At 33.1% G+C, this 20,136-nt stretch overlaps 1 protein-coding gene across 5 annotated transcripts in view; it reads left to right on the forward strand.

The window, feature by feature from the left end:
• Positions 1-20,136, forward strand: part of EPHA5 (EPH receptor A5) — a 350,197-nt gene that overhangs the window by 291,445 nt on the left and 38,616 nt on the right. For 3 of the 5 annotated variants that reach the window (XM_059160233.1, XM_059160224.1, XM_059160259.1), the window contains 4 exons: positions 3,493-3,558; positions 13,479-13,546; positions 15,326-15,451; positions 19,636-19,821. In XM_059160233.1, coding sequence (XP_059016216.1) covers positions 3,493-3,558; positions 13,479-13,546; positions 15,326-15,451; positions 19,636-19,821 — 446 coding nt within the window. The remainder of the gene's footprint in view (positions 1-3,492; positions 3,559-13,478; positions 13,547-15,325; positions 15,452-19,635; positions 19,822-20,136) is intronic. The other 2 variants (XM_059160250.1, XM_059160240.1) reach the window with 1 other exon arrangement.

Here is a 20,136-nt window from a genome sequence, read left to right on the forward strand (position 1 = left end):
GTCTGGAAAGCTTCTGTTATATCTTAATCTTCTGAAGGACAAATCAAAATATCTTGTTGAAACAAAGACTCACAGCTTTTTTTGTTTGTTGTTTTGTTTCTTGTTTTTAGTATAAGCCTGGAGAGCTAAACTATTTTAAACTTGGCTAATAATGATCTTGCTGTAGCGGCACGCAGTTACTTACAGACTTCCAGGTGCTACAGACTGATGAGAATGCAGATGTGGCCTGTGTGGAACCATAGCTCACAGAAATTAGATTGGCTGCTATTTCTAGCACATCTTGGTTTCTATTTCTAAATTATCTCTGAGGCTTGTAAGCGTTTTCAACCTGTACTTCAAGTATTTATTGATTAAGGGAAGAGCCTGTATACCATCTGGTGCTGAGGTGTTACTGTGACAGCATCTTCAGAGTTTATTTTAAAAGGTTTATTTGGGGTTATTCTTACACATTTGATAGTCCTAGTAAAGAAAGTCCACTTTTAATTTTCTTAATGAGGCAGAGAATATGGTGATCACTACTAAATCCTTAGGAAAAAAATTTCATGGGATTGATTTTTTCAAAAAAATCACATGGACCCTTCTGTATTTATATGAGTTGATCATAATGTATATTTATATTATAAATGGAAATACTTAGTATGATCATATTATATGGATCATGAAAAAAACAATTACTCTGAGATAATAATCAAGTCCATCACTTTGATTATGATATTACTAAGACTAAGTTACCACTTTTCTCCCAAAATGTATGATATGCCAGACCCTGATCTAAGCGAATATATATATTCTCTCACCTCATTTTCACAAAACTGTCGAGATGGGATCTGCTATTATTCCTATTTTATAGCTGTCAACTGAAACACAAAGAGGTTAACTAATTGACCCAGGGTAATTTATTTGTGCCATCTTAAAATAAGTCAGATGCTATCAGTGCAAATTCTAAATCAATGACTCAAAAAAAAATGCAAGGGTTTGCTTTTACATGATTTTGTATTTTTGATTAAGGTTTGTTAAAACTTTAAATTAAAGCTCTAGTGACAAGTAAGATGATATAAATTCCTCAAGACTAAAATTTGTGGATTGGGTGTTACAGTGACTAGCACATATATTTGTGTGTATGTGCGTATGTATGTGTGTGTATTAAATTGTGAGAGATGAACCTTATTATAATTTTTAAATTAGGAAAATTATTCTTTTTAGGATCATTAGTGTGTTTTGTCTCAGGACACTGGCTGAATATTAAATCCTGTTAGGTAATGCCAAACCACAATGAAGTTACCACCTTCCTAAACACAGCTCTACATGAGTTTACAAAATGTATAGTTTATATCTAAAAGTATGTTTGTACTTTATTGGGAAATTACATCATCTTTTTTTTTAAATCATTGAAAAATAATCAGATATATTTGTCAACAACTACTATTTATTAATTATTTATTGAATTGGAACTCTGCTTTTTGAAATTAACACAAACTTTCCACATTAATAATGATCAGTAAATCGAGCTAATTGTATCAGAAGTAATACCAATGACAGTAAAACACTGACTACTTACAGATGCCATTCATTTTGTTTAAACTGTGAAGTAAAAGAAAAGATCAAAGAATCATTCTTATCTTAGGAAACTAATAGCCTAAGAAAAGAGGAAGGCAAATATTCTCTAAGGGAAGGTATTAAATATTTGAGGGCCCTATATTCTCTGTCATAACTACTCAACTGTGTCATAACAGCACGGGACAAGCCACAAACAAGTAACGAGTATGGCTGTGTCCCAACATCTTATAGAAAATAAGTGGTGGGCTAGATTTGGTCCATGCGCTGTAGTTGGGCAACCCCTTATCTGAGGGCTGATACAAACAGAAACAGGAGAGTTGGTTTATATAAGACATCAATACGTGTTTAAGACTTAATGAAATTAATTTAATTGTAAAGAAATATATTAAGAACTGCCAAAGTATTTCACAGATGTTTGAGCTACTCTTTAAGTATTTTAATATTTTGATATACCTTAACTTTGAATTTCATTATCTCTATAGTGAAATAATTTTAAGGCATATTTTTTAAAGAATTAACTTTAAATTTAAAGAATTTAAAGAATTTAAATTTAAAGAATTTACACTCAGGGAGTGTGGCAGGCAGAGGGAGAAGCAGGCGTCCCACTGAGCAAGGAGCCCAATAGGGGACTCAAGTCCAGGATCCTGGGATCATGACCTGAGCCAAAGGCAGACGCTCAACCGACTGAGGCAGACAGGCGGTGTTTAAAAATATATTATAATAAATAGTCAAACAGGAGATAACTGTCACAGTAGCCATTTTTATTTACTAGGATTCCACTTCAGTGACAGCCAAATTCCGAATTAGTAGTCCTAAAAATTAAAACAACATCAGTTTACCAAAAAATTATAGAGATAGGTAGATAGAACAATCCCTACTTTTCCTTTCCTTTGGAATTTGATTTGGAAAAACGTATCTACCTTTTTTAACATTTCCAAATTTGTTATATGTCTGTATTTCACTTTCCTCTCCTTATTTGTCACAAAATAGAGTAGATACCTTTCAAATAATTACAATTCAAAATAGACAGATTTTAGACAAAACCCTAAGCCTGCCAGTTTATGTATCATTGCTGAGCTCATTTCTCTGTTCTCTTGAAATCACTAGAAATGATATTCATAAAATATACTAGCAAGTGAATGCATCGAAGCACTAAATATACTTATGTTATAGTCTGTGATCAGTTTATGTGGTTTCTAATGATAAAGTACATTTTAGTAAGCGATATACTTGGTATTTTCTGGATTTTTTTATGGCTATGCGGAAAATTTGAAAGAATCTTAAATGTTGCAATATCCAGAAAAGTGCATGTATTATATATAGTTTGCTTTTTTATTATAGCAATAGCTCTACAAATATATATTTGGAGATGCGTTTTTTTAAGTCTGAATATGTAAATTTAAATTGGTAGTTTTCCATAGGTTATTGGAGAAGTCATGGAAGCGTAACATTTTCAATAGGTTGTGATAAATAATGCCACTGGCATACAAAATCAGTGGGTTGAACTAGTAGGACATGATTCTCCCTCCTAATTTGTAGGCTCTATGCAAACATGTATTTAAAGGACAATTTAGCATGTCTTCTGAATATAAATCTTGCAGGAATTTCTGAGGAAAGATATATTTAAATGGGCTTAAATCTTTATTTGTATGTTTGTGTTAATTGCATAATCAAAAGCATTGGCTCATTATATTTCCTACGAATAAGCATTTTAAGTAAAATAAAAATAATTATTTAATATAGCTCTGTATTTTGTAAATCCATAAAATGCTATTTAATTTGAAAAGCATTGTGGAAGATATTTAATTGTAATGCCTTTAGGGGTTTTGCTTTTGAAAAGCAAAACAGACACCTGTCTAAATTCATAGAGTCTTAATGCTATATTGAGGGAGTGGGATCTCTTCCTTATCTTGGGCTCTCTTGTTTGCTTTTCAGTTGCTGCGAGTGTGGCTGTGGAAGGGCTTCTTCCCTGTGCGCTGTTGCCCATCCAAGCCTAATATGGTTAGTGTGCCCCTCCCGTTTTCACTCCTATGTAATGTCCCACATATATGTATTATCGTCAGCATTCCTTTTTTATTTTTCTCCATTTGTGTACATTTTAACAGTTAGTGCACCAGTTGTGCCTAAAAGAAGAGTGAACTGATTTCCAAAGGGGAATCTTAACAAGTCATTGGGTAAAGGATAATTTCAAAGAAAATACACGTATAGCACATCATCCTTATGTCCAACATTCATACTTCTCTTCCAAAGCGTTTGCTGTGGTCCTGATGTAAACCAGAAGTTGTAAGATTGTAGCACCTGTTTTACATTTAACATGTTGCTGTGTTTGTTGTTCCATTAAGATTAAAATCATATCATATATGGAGGTGGAACGCTACTTCTTGCTGAAATGCTGCTTCAAGGTGAAATCGCCATTTCTCTCTCCCAGAACCATGGAATGACCATAACTTAACTGAGATCATCTATTTGTTTTTTGTTTGTTATCATTGTGGATACATATGGCATTGGAGAATAGAACCACATGTAACTTTAAATGGTTTATTTAATATTTTAAGCTTGGATTATTTCAGATATTAGATGTTACAGGTGATATTTCTAATTTGATATCGGTGAAGTAAAAAAAAAAAAATGCACATTTTGGGAATCAGTGTCCAAATGGGATAATCTTAATTACTTACAAATGCAAATCCTGATTATATATCTGGGTTATAGCTATAAGCTATAGGTTGGTAGGAAAGACCAGATACCTCTATCCACAGATTTAGAGAGACTCCTACATAATAGTGTACTATCTTGGAAAAAGTGAAATAATCCAGATAATTTCTGCCCAGATTAAAGAATCTAAATCCCTGTACTATCATATTGAGCTGTTATCTGTAGTCAAAATTTGCAAGGAAAAGATAATCCGAAATGCATTTTAGAGAAGTATAAGGTTTCCTTGGAGCACTTTAAATTGTAACATGCATTCTCTAGATGTAAATTAATTTTTGTTAATTAAAAAAAAATTTGTGAATATATGTGCACATGTGTGTACATGTGAGAAATGGTGGGATGGATACAGTGATCTTCTGAGAACGAGAGAAAGTAACAAGCAGATTGATAAAACTCAAGATATCTTTTTCTCAGTCTTTTGAAATTTTTGTACTTGTAAAAAGTTTCAAACTTATTATGAAAGCATAGATTTGTTTCACTTGACTTAACTTACTCTAAAAACTCTTTTTCTGAGCATGGTGATCAACCAAAAAGCCCTGAAATCTGGCAATGGCTAAAGTATAACATAAATAGCTTTATATTGTGATTTTTTAAAACCACTTTATGGAAAGCTAAAAACGAAAATAAAGGTTGCTGAACTGTTCATACTACTTGAGTCTCAAATATAGTTGTTGTAAGAGCTATATCATCACTATGTAGAATAAATGGAACTTACATCTTGGAAAATAAAGATTGACATTCGGGCCTACCTTGAGGTAAATCGCAAATATAAACTTATTGTGAAAGTAAAAATTTATGAAGACACGATTTAGAAAGTATTGGCAAGAACAAATGTTAATCAGATTTTAAATGCTTGAATTTTAAAAATAAAATCTTTTTCCACTATACAGAGGGCTTCAGGGAGTTTATAAAATAAATAAAAGGAAAAATAGAAAGGCAGAATGCTTCCTTCACAAAGAACACATCAGAAAACCTGACAACAGAAATGTTTTTCTAGTATTTTTACTCAGATAACATTAGTAATTTTGAGTGCATTTGTGTGTGGGTGTGTATTTGTGTGTGTGTGCACATGTGCACACATGCACACACTGAATGAATGAATGAATGAATGAATGATTTAGCCACAAATGTGCTTAGATACCTAATAAAATGGTAACAGTTTTCATGGAAAAATTTATGGAAGATCCAGAATTTTTTAATGCATTCTTAGGAAACAAGACAAAATAAAGTGGAAGAAAAAATTTTTAAATTGATTTTACATAAATTAGATAAGAGAATTATCTAAAATTATTACTGGGAAAGAATGGAAGTTTAAGATGTTCTTATTGTTATGTTTTCTAAAATGCCATTTTGTAATGGAATGTCAAGTCACTACGAGGTTTCTGTTAAAAATATTATCTGTTTAGATTAAATCATTGAGGAGAAAACAGCATTTTATAGTGGAAATTAAGGCCTGAGAAGAAGAATTTTCCTAGTACTCTGTACTGAAAATAATGAAATACTGAAAAATTTTGACCCAAAATCTTGTCACCCAATTTCATGTATAATCATATCAGGATGAGTCAATTACCACATAAATATTTTCCAATGGAACATTCTATTACCAGCGTGTGTGAACAGACATAATAGACCAAAGATTGTTAGACATTTTGAGATTTTGAAATCTCACTGCTTTTCATTTCTCATGTATAGTTGGTTTTGACCTTAAATTCATTACATTATAATGCAATTAAAATTGCCCACTGTAAATTTACTGACTTTTAAAAATACCTGGACATACCTTGTGGAAATCTCAGGGCCTTAAAAGCACAATTTTAAACCACTGATTGAGATCTTTCATCCTCCAGTTCAACTACATTAAAGCTTCAATTCTCCAGAGTTGTGAGTTTTGTTGTGTGTTATCCATCACCAAAAAACCATACTCCATTCCTTCTCAAATGGATGGTGTATCATTTATAAGATAAAATTAGTAATTAGATGCTGCCACCTTTGATCTCAAATTATTTTCCATCATTCTAGTTGCCCACTTTGTATGAAATCTATAGTTATATATAATGTTAATATTTCAAATATTCTTTATTCTTTGACTTCAATCTGCCCAATAATAGAAATTATTTCTATAATATTTATGATTGAAACCTTGAGGCCTAGATTTTAGGTACCCAAGATAGCATACATTTTTAGCAGAGGTATTTTTTATTGGTGATCTTTGACTTTATGGCATCAAAACTATCTTGAGATTCTAATTACTATTTTACTTCTCAAAGGAAATCTATTTTTACAAATACCCTGTGTTGAATGGATTCGTTTTTTAATGTAAATAAGACATTAATGTTTGTAATTTCTAAAATAACATTATCATTTATCCCTTAATATTCATTTGTGCTTATGTTTTCCAAAACCAAAAAATGTTTATAACATAATATTTATTATAAGTCCATCTGAAAGATCCCAATGGTCCCCAAATAGCTTTTTCTTGTGTTTCTTAAATTCAAACATATGTCAGACTATTTTCTTTATTCATTAATTTTCATGTTTTTCCAATGTCTTCTTATCACTTACTGCTTTTTCTGAATTGTTCTAGTGGCAAGGGAAATCAAGTTTTATATTCTGAAAACAGAGGTATTAAAGGTTCATTTACCTGCCCTGTAACTTTCAGGAAATCAATCTCACTTTTTAGAGATTTTTAAAAATATTATTAATCAGAGATATGAGGGAAAAACTATTGCAGAGATTAGACCAAAACAAAAACAAAAACAAATTTCTCTGACCACAAAGATCACAAATTATATTGAAATATGACATTGGGGTACATAGGTGGCTCAGTCAATTAAGCATCTGACTTTTTTTTTTTTTTAAGATTTTATTTATTTATTTGACAGAGAGAGATCACAGTAGACAGAGAGGCAGGCAGAGAGAGAGAGGGAAGCAGGCTCCCTGCTGAGCAGAGAGCCCGATGCGGGGCTCATTCCCAGGACCCTGAGATCATGACCTGAGCCGAAGGCAGCAGCTTAACCCACTGAGCCACCCAGGCGCCCCTAAGCATCTGACTCTTGATCTCGGCTCCGATCTCCATCTTAGGTCTTGATTTCAGGATCCCGAGTTCAAGACCCCCACTGAGCTCCATTCTGGGCATGGTACCTACTTAAAAAAACAAAAATGAAAACAAACAAACCGTTATCTTAATGTTTCAATGAACTATTTTTCTTTCTCTATATGAAGTGAATATTTCATATGAAGTGAATATTTCTTAAAATTTAAAGTGAGCAAATTTTTATTTCCACATACATACAACAGAGATTATTTCATTCATCTTCACAACATTTCTGTCAGGGACGTATGTGGAAGTACTATCGCATTTTATAGAATTAGAAGAGAGACAGAGAATATAAAATTATCCCTTATAGTTCTAGACCCCCATTTGAGTGCTCATAGCAGGCAGATGAAGACATGCCATTGCAATATATAGAGAATATATTAAATTCCAATTGAAGACTTGCTGTATAAAACATAACAATGAACTGCTCCCAAATTCTTTTTATAATACTTGTGGAACCTCAAGTAGGAGATATTGTATAAGATATTTATGGACCTACTCTAACTGAGAAATCCAATAGTCATATTCATGAAATAGTTTAAAAATTAATAGGATATTACCGAATCTTACATTAGAATAAAATTTATTGAAAACAGGGAGACAGTCTTCACATGTCATACTTTATGAAATGTGTTTTTATATCAATATTCTAAGTCAATTAAAATTTAACTCCATGTTGAAGAGTTTACAATTCATCTTTGAGTATTTGAAAGTGTTCAAGTCTTCCTATTGCTAATTCTAAAATTATCTGAAGAGTTCATTAGTCAAAAATTTACCAATTCATATGTACTATACTATTTTGGAGGCCGTTATTTCAAAGGTATTCTTTTTTTCTTTGTCTTTTAGAATATGGAAATTAAAAAATGGAATGTAAGACATAAAATAAGAAATAAGGTTGTATCTCATGTTGCCTTCAATCATAGAGTGGTTAGTATTCTGACAGAATGTGAGACGGGAACTTTGCAAGCTAAGCCTACATTTTGTGTGTTATAATCACTCCATTCCCATATCCCAAGGAAAGTGTGATTTTTAGCATGAATACATTTCTCTTGAGAAGTGTGCTTGAGAATTTTGAATAAACAGTAATAGATCATTTTTTTGTATAACTTAAATCTATCTGTGAAGACCTCAAAAATCACAGTACCCTAGAATGAAGAATGTATGAATGAGAGTCAAGGACCTGCAGACAATACAGATTAATATTCAAAATCTCATTTCACTACATTTTCAATTGCATTCATATTGAAGAATATCATCCTGTAAAACAAAACTTAATTTATTCCTAGTATTCATTAAATATATTAAGAAGCTGGTATTCATATGCTTCTTTACTTTATGAGGCTGAATTAGCTGAGCTTTTATTAAAACTAGTTTTGTTTAGTTGGAGAGAATCCTGAAGTGAAAAAGTCCAACTCCTTCCTCAGAAGCTGTAACTTATTCTTTTTAAGATGTTAGCAATAAAATTCTTAAATTATGCAGTGGTTGAGGTCATTATCATGTAAGAATAGGAGAGTGTGCACATCTGGAGAAGTGTGGTTCTTAAAGAGGTTTAAATTACAAGAAGATAAAATCTTAAAAAAAAAAAAAAAGGGGGCGCCTGGGTGGCTCAGTGGGTTAAGCCTCTGCCTTCGGCTCAGGTCATGATCTCAGGGTCCTGGGATCGAGTCCCGCATCGGGCTCTCTGCTCAGCGGGGAGCCTGCTTCCTCTTCTCTCTCTCTGCCTGCCTCTCTGCCTACTTGTGATCTCTCTCTGTCAAATAAATAAATAAAATCTTTAAAAATAAATAAATAAAAAATAAATAAATTACAAGAAGATTTTGTTTTCCATAAGTAAAACATCCTGCTATTTGTTGCCTTTTGAATTTTATTTTTTGGCTCTAAAATATAGGTAAGGCATTTCTTAATCTGGAAAACAGGGAGGCAACATAGAAGTTTCCGTTTCTGACCTAGGGAGTGCATATGCTCACTCTTTCAGAAAAAATCAAAATGCAGAACTATTTCTTTATCCCTCCCCACCTGATACAGAATTCAGCAGGAAGAAAAGCGTTTTTTGTTTGTTTGTTTGTGCTTGTTTTTGTTTTGTTTTGTTTTATTTTTTGTTTTTTCTGTAGGCTAAAGAAATGGAAAACTGATTCTCTGGAAGCTGTAGTTGACAAGAATTTACAATCTCATTTGGCTATTGCTTTCACTCATCTTTCCTCATTAGTCATAAGGGTGCCATTTAGTAAAGTACTAATTCTATGCATTGCGTGGTCCTCTGGTGGCCTTGACATTATACTCTAATTTATTATCAAATTCTTAATTGACATCCAAGAATTAAATTACTTATTGGCACTCCATCCATACATAAATGTATTATGGAAATACTTTCATGTATTATGGAAATTTCAAATATCCAAGTTTGGATCATTTATGATTGGGACTAAATTTTTGAAGATCAGAATTAGTATCCTCAAGGATGTGTTACCCTAAATTTTTAGAACAAGCATGGGAGAAAATAGGCTGGTTTCTAAATAACCTATTAAAGTCATTGTTATATTTATACACTGTCTCTCTAGGACTTCTTAACAAATATTAATTAATGAATATGAATCACACCTACATTCTCATGGCCACCTCTACTAATAAACAGTAAGACAGCATTGTTTTCTAGGAAAACATAAGTAAAAATGACAAGAAGATGATTTCCATAATTGAAAACACTCCAGATATTTTTAGTACAGTGATATCAAAGCTCATTAAAATTGTGATATGGAGCAAAATGAAGAAACTGTTTCTTTTCCATTCAGAAAAAAAAAAAATCGGTTCCAGAATGTAGGAGGCATAATTTATGTATAGAATGGCATATTTATTGACTGTTTGTGTGATGGGTTAAAATTATGCATCTGGAGCAGGTACAGAAGATGATACTGAAGGAGCCGTCATCCTGCGGTGCTCTGTTAGTGAGGCTGAAACTCTGCCATTCTCTGTCAGCTGCACTTTTACTTGCTGTATCTTGTTGAGGCTTGTTTTAATGATGCTTTGGGGGTTTCCAGAACTTAATTTTATATGTTAATGTGACATGCAGCCGTATATGTTATTGAGCTCTAGAGATGCCCATAGTCAAAAATAACTCCTTTCTATTGCCCTCCTGACTCTCACCTTAGGTATTAAAATGTTAACCAGTCCTCACCAAGGTATTCCCAGACCACTTTTTAGATGAGATCCAAAGTTTTATTTCCATTTTCATATGAGGAATTTGCATGCAATTTAAAAATCCATGAGGCTTATTTAATGATAAAGACTATTTGAAGATACAAATTTGAAAGCTTATTATTATTATTTTTTTTTCCTTTTGAAGGCAGAGGAGTTGAAGGTAGAATGGATGTTTGTTTTCTAAAGTAAACTGCAAGAACTTGTATACTTTTCAGGTCTCTTTAGAATTCTTCTAACAAAGGTTTTTTTGTCGGTATTATTTAAATAACCTAAACCTCAGGGTGATTTCACACAATTGTAGTTAGAACATTGATTTTAAAAAGTATCAATAACTTCTCTCTAGAGACACATGTATTAAAGATTGAAAGAATAATGTAGGATCTAGAAAAATTATCAACAGTGCGTTAAAATAACTTAAATGTCAGACCAAATGTAGTTTTAGTATGATTTTATGTATTTTTTTTCCTCTCCATTTCACTGCAGTGATTTAATTCAAGATGTCTTAACGACTCTTGGAGACAAATGCAGCTATTTAAGTGTTATGAATAAAATTTGAGAAGCCACCAAATCCCCATTGTGTATTTTTGTTCACCCAAGAACAGCATACCTATTAAGGATATTTCAGATTTCCTCAAATTTCACTTAGCTGTATTTTATTAATAAACTGTCAGTTTGTTAACATGATTAAACAAATATATTGTATTTTTTATTCAAAAATGACAGAGATGGGTTGTGTTATCTACTTTGTATAATATATATGTAGTTATACACTAGGAAATGATATAGAATATAAAATATAAAATAGGTTTCATTTCTACATCAAAATATGCATATATTAAAGAAATATCATAGAATATGTAAACAAGGGAAAGTTCTCTTTTGTACGTGTGGATTGGACACTTCATTTACAACAGATAGTAGTTTTCAACCAACTTTATACTGAAATTATTTGTCAATCTGTCGTTTTGGTTGTATTTTCTTTATTCAGAAATGAATGGGAATTTTGTTTTTAATAAATTCAATTTTTTATGAGACCTTATGAAAAGTAAATTCACTTTCCTAGACTTTCACTAAAATAATTTAAATATTTTCATTTGAGTCAGTTGTTTTAATGTTTTATCATGTACCACATCAACTTAGTATTCATCAACTTTCCAAATACTTGTCATTGTGTAGATGCAATCAACATATCATTCACTCATTCATTTATTCATTCATCAATGTGACAAATATTTTTGGTGCCAGCTCTGAGATAGGCACTAGGTCACTACAGAAATTTATAGATAAACGCTATCTACTGTCATTTACAAAACTGGCAAATAGTAAAAGAACCAGAAGACATACAAAATGATTATATTGCATTGAAATGGGAATTGCAATGAGACAGGAATACAGAAAACTGTTAGGTTCCCATGGGGAAAGATTGCATTAAGTTGGGGTATCAGGAAGAAAGAAGACCATGAAAAAGGCAAAAATTGAACTAGACTTTGATGACTGAAAATTGTTAGGAAGAATATCTTAGGTGTGGGAACAAGTATATGCAAATGTGTGGAAGCATGGAGAAAGATCTTGAGGACCTGAGAATCTATAGTCTTATGAACTTGAAGATAACAGAGGTAGCGTAGGAAATAGGCATTAGGGCTATGTTTAGAAATCTTTATCTTATTGATTGATTAATGACTTAGGAGACAACAAAGTAGAAAAGTAACCTTATTTATGGTAATTGGGCTAAGCCAGGTCTAGTAGAGTTTGGGAAAATAGTTGCAGAATGCAAGAGTATCAGTTCGGAGGCACTTACAGCAATCCAAATGAAAAATAACAAAGCCTTAATTGAAGAACCAGTAGAGCTAATGAAAAAGAAGAGATGAATTGTAAGACTTTTATGTTATACAATGCTTGGGATTTGACAACTAATTTGCTGTGAGGTACACAAGGATAAGGCTTTGTTCCTAAAGGGGCCAAGGCCTTGCCAGTGTTGTTAACAGAAAAAGAAGGCAACTGATCAAGACTGAAAGTAAAGAGAAGTATACTGATGGTTTTTTCACATCTGCTGAGTCTGTATGCCAATGGAATATCCCTATAAAATAAATCTGTGATGGAATAAGAGTATAGCTCTCAAAAGAATTAAACCAGAAGGGAGGTATTAATTAAATTGATGGAAATGAATGGATTGACAGTAGAGAACCAGAGAAGTTCACATAAATGAGGGGAGGAGCAAGAAGTGTCAGGAAAGGAGTGTCAGAGATTTCAGACCATCATGAATAATTAAAAACTAAGATAAATTCATGAGGTGACTATGTCATTTGTGAACCTCAAAGAGCAGATTTTTTTCAGTAACAAGAACAGGTTGCAAGGACGCTGAAATTAGTAAGTAGTTAAGTAAAATAGGAGAGAATAAGATTTGGGGAGTGGAGCTGAACTGAGAAGGGTTGCAGGTTTGGTTAATTGGTAGTGATCTAAGTGGACTGAGTGGAGAAAGACCCCCAACCAAGAGGGAAAAAAAATTAAAAAGATAGAGTAAGATATTGAAAGGAGGACACTATTGAATCAGAGACACATTTTGGGCGGTGCATTCTGTAAAAAGGCTTCTGAGGTGACCAAAAAAAAAAAAAAAAAAAAAGCGAGAAAGAAAGAAAGGAAACAGAAAATATCTGGAGTGTGGTGTATGGTAGAGAGAATTAAAAAAAAAAAAAAAAAAAGGACTTGGATGGATTCTGACTTCTCAGTGAAATCTGGGCAAGACTGAGAGATACGGATGGCGGAAATATCGTTCATCCAAAAGAAGGACTGGTGTTTTTCATGCTACTAGTGTGAAAATCAGTTAGGCCTGCAATCATTTCAATTGCATTTTGAGCTTCTGGGCTTCATGTTATTCAACACTTGGAGATGTGGCTAATTGTAGCTTCCTCTGTTCCAGGCGGTGTGGTTACAGCAAAGCAAAACAAGATCCAGAAGAGGAAAAGATGCATTTTCATAATGGGCACAGTAAGCAAATTATAAAGAATCAAGTGAAAACAAAATAGAGGAGGTTTTATTTTTATTTTTATGTACTTTCAGACAAAGAGATTTGTAATAACTGACCAAAATATTGTGTTTAAAAAAATGTAATTCTTCCATTATGTTCCTGTAAAGCATATGGGCTTGGGGGCATTGCTGCCTGACTCTAGACAACAGCTGGATGATTTATTCAATTTTTTAAAACAAACCTTCATTATAATTAAAAAAAAAAAAACCCTTCTCAATCATTGTAAAAAGCTATTATATTTCAAACCAAATTTCCAGACCAATTCTAATTTCTTTCAGCAGAGTTGGTAGAAAGTTATCATTAAATAACATCATTGGAAGAAGCAAATAAAATTTCTCAGTATCTTTCTTCTTTTTCTAGCACTTTAGCAGGAATTTCCTGTGCAGATCCTATAACAACAATCTTCATTCAATGATTTGAAAAAGACTATCCTTTTTAAAAACACAGAAAATCAAGTTTTGATACCATACTTTAAAAACAAGATGGGATTGGGAGGGAGACAAACCATAAGTGACTCTTAATCTCACAAAACAAACTGAGGGTTGCCGGGGGGAAGGGGTTGAGGAGAAGGGGGTGGGATTATGGACATTGGGGAGGGTATGTGATTTGGTGAGTGCTGTGAAGTGTGTAAACCCGGTGATTCACAGACCTGGGGATAAAAATATATGTATATAAAAAATATATGTTTATAAAAAATAAAAAAAAAAAAAAAAAAAAAAAAAAACTAGACTAAGTGAGTTCAAATTAATGGTATTTTAAAATGTGCATTTTGGGGGGAATCTGGGTGGCTCAGTCGTTAAACCACTACCTTTAGCTCAGGTCATGATCCCCAAGTCTTGGGACTGAGGCCCGCTCTGGCTCCCTGCTCATCTGGAAGCCTGCTTCTGCCTCTCCCACTTGCCCTGCTTATGTTCCCTCTCTTTCTGTGTCTCTCTCTATCAAATAAATAACATTTTAAAAAAATGTGCATTTTTCATAAATAGTATGGCTTTAGTTGATTTGATAAGTAAATAAAAATAATTTCTTTTGTTTTTGTCACTCTGCTATGACCATAAAAGTCAAAATCACTGAAGCCATAATTCATGCTGCAAAGCTTTGAATCTGTTTTCATAGGTCCTATCCTATTTAATGCTATCTATCCTTAAAAAAAAAAAAAAAAAAAAAAACAGCAACTTGTGAAATTGATAGCCATTAAATGTGATGAAACGGAGACTCATAGAATCGTAGAGTCTTAGTTAAAGCCATGAAGTAACAGGGGTAGAGTGAGAGATAGAACTTCCCTTTTTCTTTTGACTTCTGTATTAGCCTTACTGGACCAAAGCACCAGAAAAATTATTTTAAATTATTTTTTTGTAAAATCAAAATTCATCTATGGTAGCATTTTCAGTGAAACAGAGTAACAAAACAGCCACTCACAGCATTTCATTATCCAGTGTAGGAAACAAACTTACCTTAGTTTACCTATGAGACTGACTCTATGAACATTATTGCTGAAAGATAATATCTATTCATATATGTTGTCATATGTGAACTTCTTGTACATAGCAGCAATCCAGATTTCTACAGTTATAATAATGACATAGCTATACAAATGACTCCTATAACTGAGGCGGGTGAGGGCTGTCCTTACAGTTTGGGCATTTCTAAGAATTAGGGATTTAAGGGATTAGGGATTAATAATGTCTGATTTCATTCATCCTTATGAACAGTTATATTTTAATGCACATTTATTTTTCCAGTTAAGCTGCCAGGAGTAAGAACTTATATTGATCCACACACCTATGAGGATCCCAATCAAGCTGTCCATGAATTTGCCAAGGAGATAGAAGCTTCATGCATCACCATTCAAAGAGTTATTGGAGCAGGTACAATAGTGTGTTTAACTCATACTTTTATTTATTTATTCTATTTTTCATATAAAATTTGGGTAGTTAATATACAATGCAATATTTGTTTCTGGGGTAGAATTCAGTGATCCATCACTTATATACAATTCCCAGTGCTCATCCTAACAAGTGCTCTCCTTATTGCCCATCACCCATCTGGCTCACCCTCCGCCACTTCCCTCCATCAATCTTCACTTTGTTCTCTATCCTTAAGAGTCTCTTATGGCAGGACAGCTGGGGGGCTTAGTTGGTTAAGTGTCTGCCTTTAGCTCAGGTCATGATCCTGGAGTTCCAGGATTGAGCCCTGCATTGGACTCCCAGGGAGTCTGTTTCTCCCTCTGCCCCTCACCCCAGCTGTGTTCTTTCTTTCACTCTCTCTGTCTCTTTCTCTCTCAAATAAATAAAATCTTTTTTAAAAAAGAGTCTCTTATGGGTTGTTTCTGTCCCTCCTTTTATCCCTTTCCCCCTTCCCATATGTTCATCTGTTTTCTTTCTTGAATTCCACGTGTAAGTGAAATCACACAGCATTTTTCTTTCTCTGACTGACCTATTTTATGTAGCATAATGCATTCTAGCTCCATCCATGTCATTGCAAATGACAAGATTTCACTTTTTTTTTGATGGCTGAGTTATATTCCATTGTATATAATATATTCATTCATCAGTCAGTGGACATTAGGGCTCTCTCCATAGTTTGGCTATTGTTGATAATGCTGCTATAAACATCAGGGTGCATATATAATTTTGAATCTGTTTGAAACTGTATTTTTTTTATCCTTTGGGTAAATACCTAGTAGGGAAATTGCTAGACTGTAGGATAGTTCTATTTTTAACATTTTCAGGAACCTCCACTGTTCTCCAGAATGGCTGCGCCAGTTTGCATTCCCACCAACAGTGAAAGACAGTTCCCCTTTCTTGGCATCCTTACCAACTCCTGTTATTTCTTGTGTTGTTAATTTTAGCCATCCAGAGAGGTGTGAGGTGATATCTCATTGTGGTTTTGATTTGTATTTTCCTGATTATGAGTACTGTTGAGCATCTTTTCATGTGTCCATTAGCCATCTGGATGTCTTCTTTGGGAAAGTACCTATTCATGTCTAGTTTTTGACTGGGTTATTTGTTTGTCGGGTGTTAAGTTTGATAAGTTCTTTGTAGATTTTGGATACTAACACTTTATCAGATATATCATTGTAAATATCTTCTCCCATTTCATAGGATGCCTTTCAGTTTTGTTGATTGTTTCCTTTGCTGTGCAGAAGGTTTTTAACTTGATGAGGTCACAATAGTTCATTTTGGCTTATGTTTCCCTTGCCTGTGATGATGTGTCCAGTAAGAAGTTCCTACTGCAAAGTCAAAGAGGTTTCTGCCTGTGTTTTCCTCTAGCACTTTGATGGTTTCCTGTTTCACATTAGGGTCTTTTATCCATTTTGAATTTATTTTTATGTATGGTATTAGAAAGTGGTCCAGTTTCATTCTTCTGAATGTGGCTGTCTTATGTTCCCATCACCATTTGCTGAAGAGGCTGTCTTTTTTCCATTTAACATTCTTTCCTGCTTTGTCAAAGATTAGTTGACCATTGAGTTGTGGGTCCATTTCTGGGTTTTCTATTCTGTTCCATTGATGTATGTGTCAATTTTTGTGCCAGTACCATACTGTCTTGATCACTATAACATTGTAATGTAGTTTGAAGTCTGAAATTATGGTGCTTCAAGTTTTGTTTTTCTTTTTCAGAATGCTTTATCTATTCAAAGTTTTCTGTAGTTCCATACAAATTTTAGGATTATTGGTTCTAGTTCTTTGAAAAATGGTTTTGATATTGTGATAAGGATTGCAATAAGACTATAGATTGCTTTGGGTATTATAGACATTTTAACAATATTTGTTCTTCCAGTCCATGAATATGGAATGCTTTTTGATTTCTTTGTGTCCTCTTCAATTTCTTTCACAAGTGTTCTATAGTTATTAGAATACAGATCTTTTACTTCTTTAGTTAGATTTATTGCTAGGTATCCTATTATTTTTGGTGAAGTTGCAAATAGGATTGATTCTTTGATTTCTTTTTCTGCTGCTTTGTTATTGGTGTATAGATATGCAATGGATTTTTGTATGTTGATTTTAAATCCTGCAAATTTGCTTATTTCGTGTATGAGTTCTAGCAATTTTTTGGTGGAGTCTTTCAGGTTGTCTACACAGAGTGTCATTTCACTTGCAAATAATGAAAGTTTGACTTCTTCCTTGCCTTCCTTTTTGTTGCCTGATTGCTGAGGCTAAGACTTCCAGTCCTGTGTTAAAGTAATGGTGAGAGTGGACATCCTTGTCTTGTTCCTCACAATAGGAGAAAGGCTCTCAGTTTTCCCCCTGAGGATGATATTAGCTGTGGGTCTTTCATATATGGCCTTATGATGCTGAGGTTTGTTCCATCTAACCCTACTTTGTTGAGAGTTTGTATCAGGAAAGGATGCTGTATTTTGTCAAATGCTTTTTCTGCATCTATTGACAGGATCATATGGTTCTTATCTTCTCTTTTATTAATGTATTGTACCATGTTGATTGACTTGTGAATATTGAACCGCCCCTACAGCCCAGGAATAAACCACACTTGATTGTGGTGAATAATTCTTTTAATGTACTGTTGAATCTGATTTGCTAGTATTTTATTGAGAATTTTTGCAGCCATGTTTATCAGAGATAGTGACTTCTAATTCCCCTTTTTAGTGGGTCTTTGTCTTGTTTGGGGATCAAAATAATACTAACTTTATAGAATGAGTTTGGAAGTTTTCCTTTCATTTCTTTCTTTTTTCTTTTTCTTTTTCTTTTCTCTCTTTCTTTTTTTTCTTTTTCTTTTTTCACTTTCTTCCCATTTTTGTTTTTGGAACTGTTTGAGCAGAATAGACATTAGCTCTTCTTTTTATTTAATTTAATTTTTTTTTTTTTTTTTTTTTTTTTTTAGGCATTAGCTCTTCTTAAAATGTTTGGAAGAATTCCCTAGAGAAGGCATGTGGTCTAGGACTTTTGTTTGTTGGGAGATTTTTGATTACTGATTCAGTTTCTTTTCTGGTTAGGGTCTGTTCCAATTTTCTATTTCTTCCTTTCTCAGTTTTGGTAGTTTGTAAGTTTCTAAGAAATTGTCCATTTCTTCTAGATTGCCCAGTTTGTTGTCATATAATTTTTCATAATATTCTCTTATTATTGTTTGTATTTCTGTGGTGTTGGTTGTGATCTTTTTTCTATCATTCATGATTTTATCTTTTGGGGTCCTTTCTCTTTTCTTTTAATTTGTGTTTATATTTTAGAATATACCATGTCAATGTCCTGATCTTTTTTTTTTTTTAATGTCCCAATGTAACAAAGAATGTTTTTAAATCTTTTATAACTGACTTACTTTCAAAGTGGTATGTTATTTGTCATATTTTAATGTTTCCTTCTGTGGAGTTCATATTTTAACCCAAGAATGTGAGACTCCTGGGTGGCTGAGTTGGTTAAGCATCTGCCTTTGGCTCAGGTAATGATCCCAGAATTCTGGGACCAAATCCTGCATTGGGCTCCTTTCTCAGCAGGGAGCCTGCTTCTCCCTCTTCCTGCCACTCCCCCTGCTTGTGCTCTCTCCATCTCTCTCTCTGACAAATAAATAAATAAAATCTTTAAACCAGCAAATGTTTGTTTTATTAAAAAAAAAACAGCATAAATATGTATATTCAAACATAGGATTTTATTATCTACTATTTCTATATTCTATATATAATTTGTAGTACCCGAAATTATTTACATAGTTTAAGCACTCGGTTACTCTGTTTATGAATCATCTCCTCCTTAAAAATTATTTCCTTTTTGTCCTTCCATAAACTTTCTTCTTTTCCTGTTCTTAATTAAGGCACTGCTACCGTAGAAAGAGAAGGAGGAGGGAAGTGATTTTCAGTCAGTTACATTCAATTTCTTTCTAATGTTTTCATTAAGGTTTTTGTAAGTGAGATGGATGAAGCTAATAACCCCCAGTGTTTTATATCACCAGTAGACGATTTTTCCCAAAGCACCACTTATTCTCTTACCACTGATAATGAAGTTTGGACTCCCCTTTAATACTGTTTTGTCTAAACATTAATATTCTTATTATTATTAGGGTAAAATTTTGAAATAATTTTGTGTTTTTCCATCTTTATGACAAGGTGAATTTGGTGAAGTTTGTAGTGGACGTTTGAAACTTCCAGGAAAAAGAGAATTACCTGTGGCAATCAAAACCCTGAAAGTAGGCTACACAGAAAAGCAACGCCGAGATTTCCTGGGTGAAGCAAGTATCATGGGGCAGTTTGATCATCCTAATATCATTCACTTAGAAGGTGTTGTGACCAAAAGTGAGTACAGTAGAAATTATGTGTGTGTGTGTATCATGAATATCTGGGTGTCTTCTATTAGGTTATTATTAATTTCAGGATAAAAAGAAAATTAGCCACAGCAATGTTATTCAAAATGTCTCTAATATTAATAATAATTTTCCTGTATTTTAATAGATTCTTGTCCAAGCTGATCTTTGCAGTTATCTGTAATGACCTTCCATTTGCCCAAAACTCTTATTCAAATATTTCATTTAATTTTGTCTCTTTTGCATATATGTCTCTTTTGCTACCAAAAAAAAAAAAAAAAAGGAAGTAAAAAAAAGTCTGCTCCTG

This window comes from Mustela lutreola, chromosome 1 (assembly GCF_030435805.1).
Source record: "Mustela lutreola isolate mMusLut2 chromosome 1, mMusLut2.pri, whole genome shotgun sequence".
NCBI lineage: Eukaryota > Metazoa > Chordata > Mammalia > Carnivora > Mustelidae > Mustela > Mustela lutreola.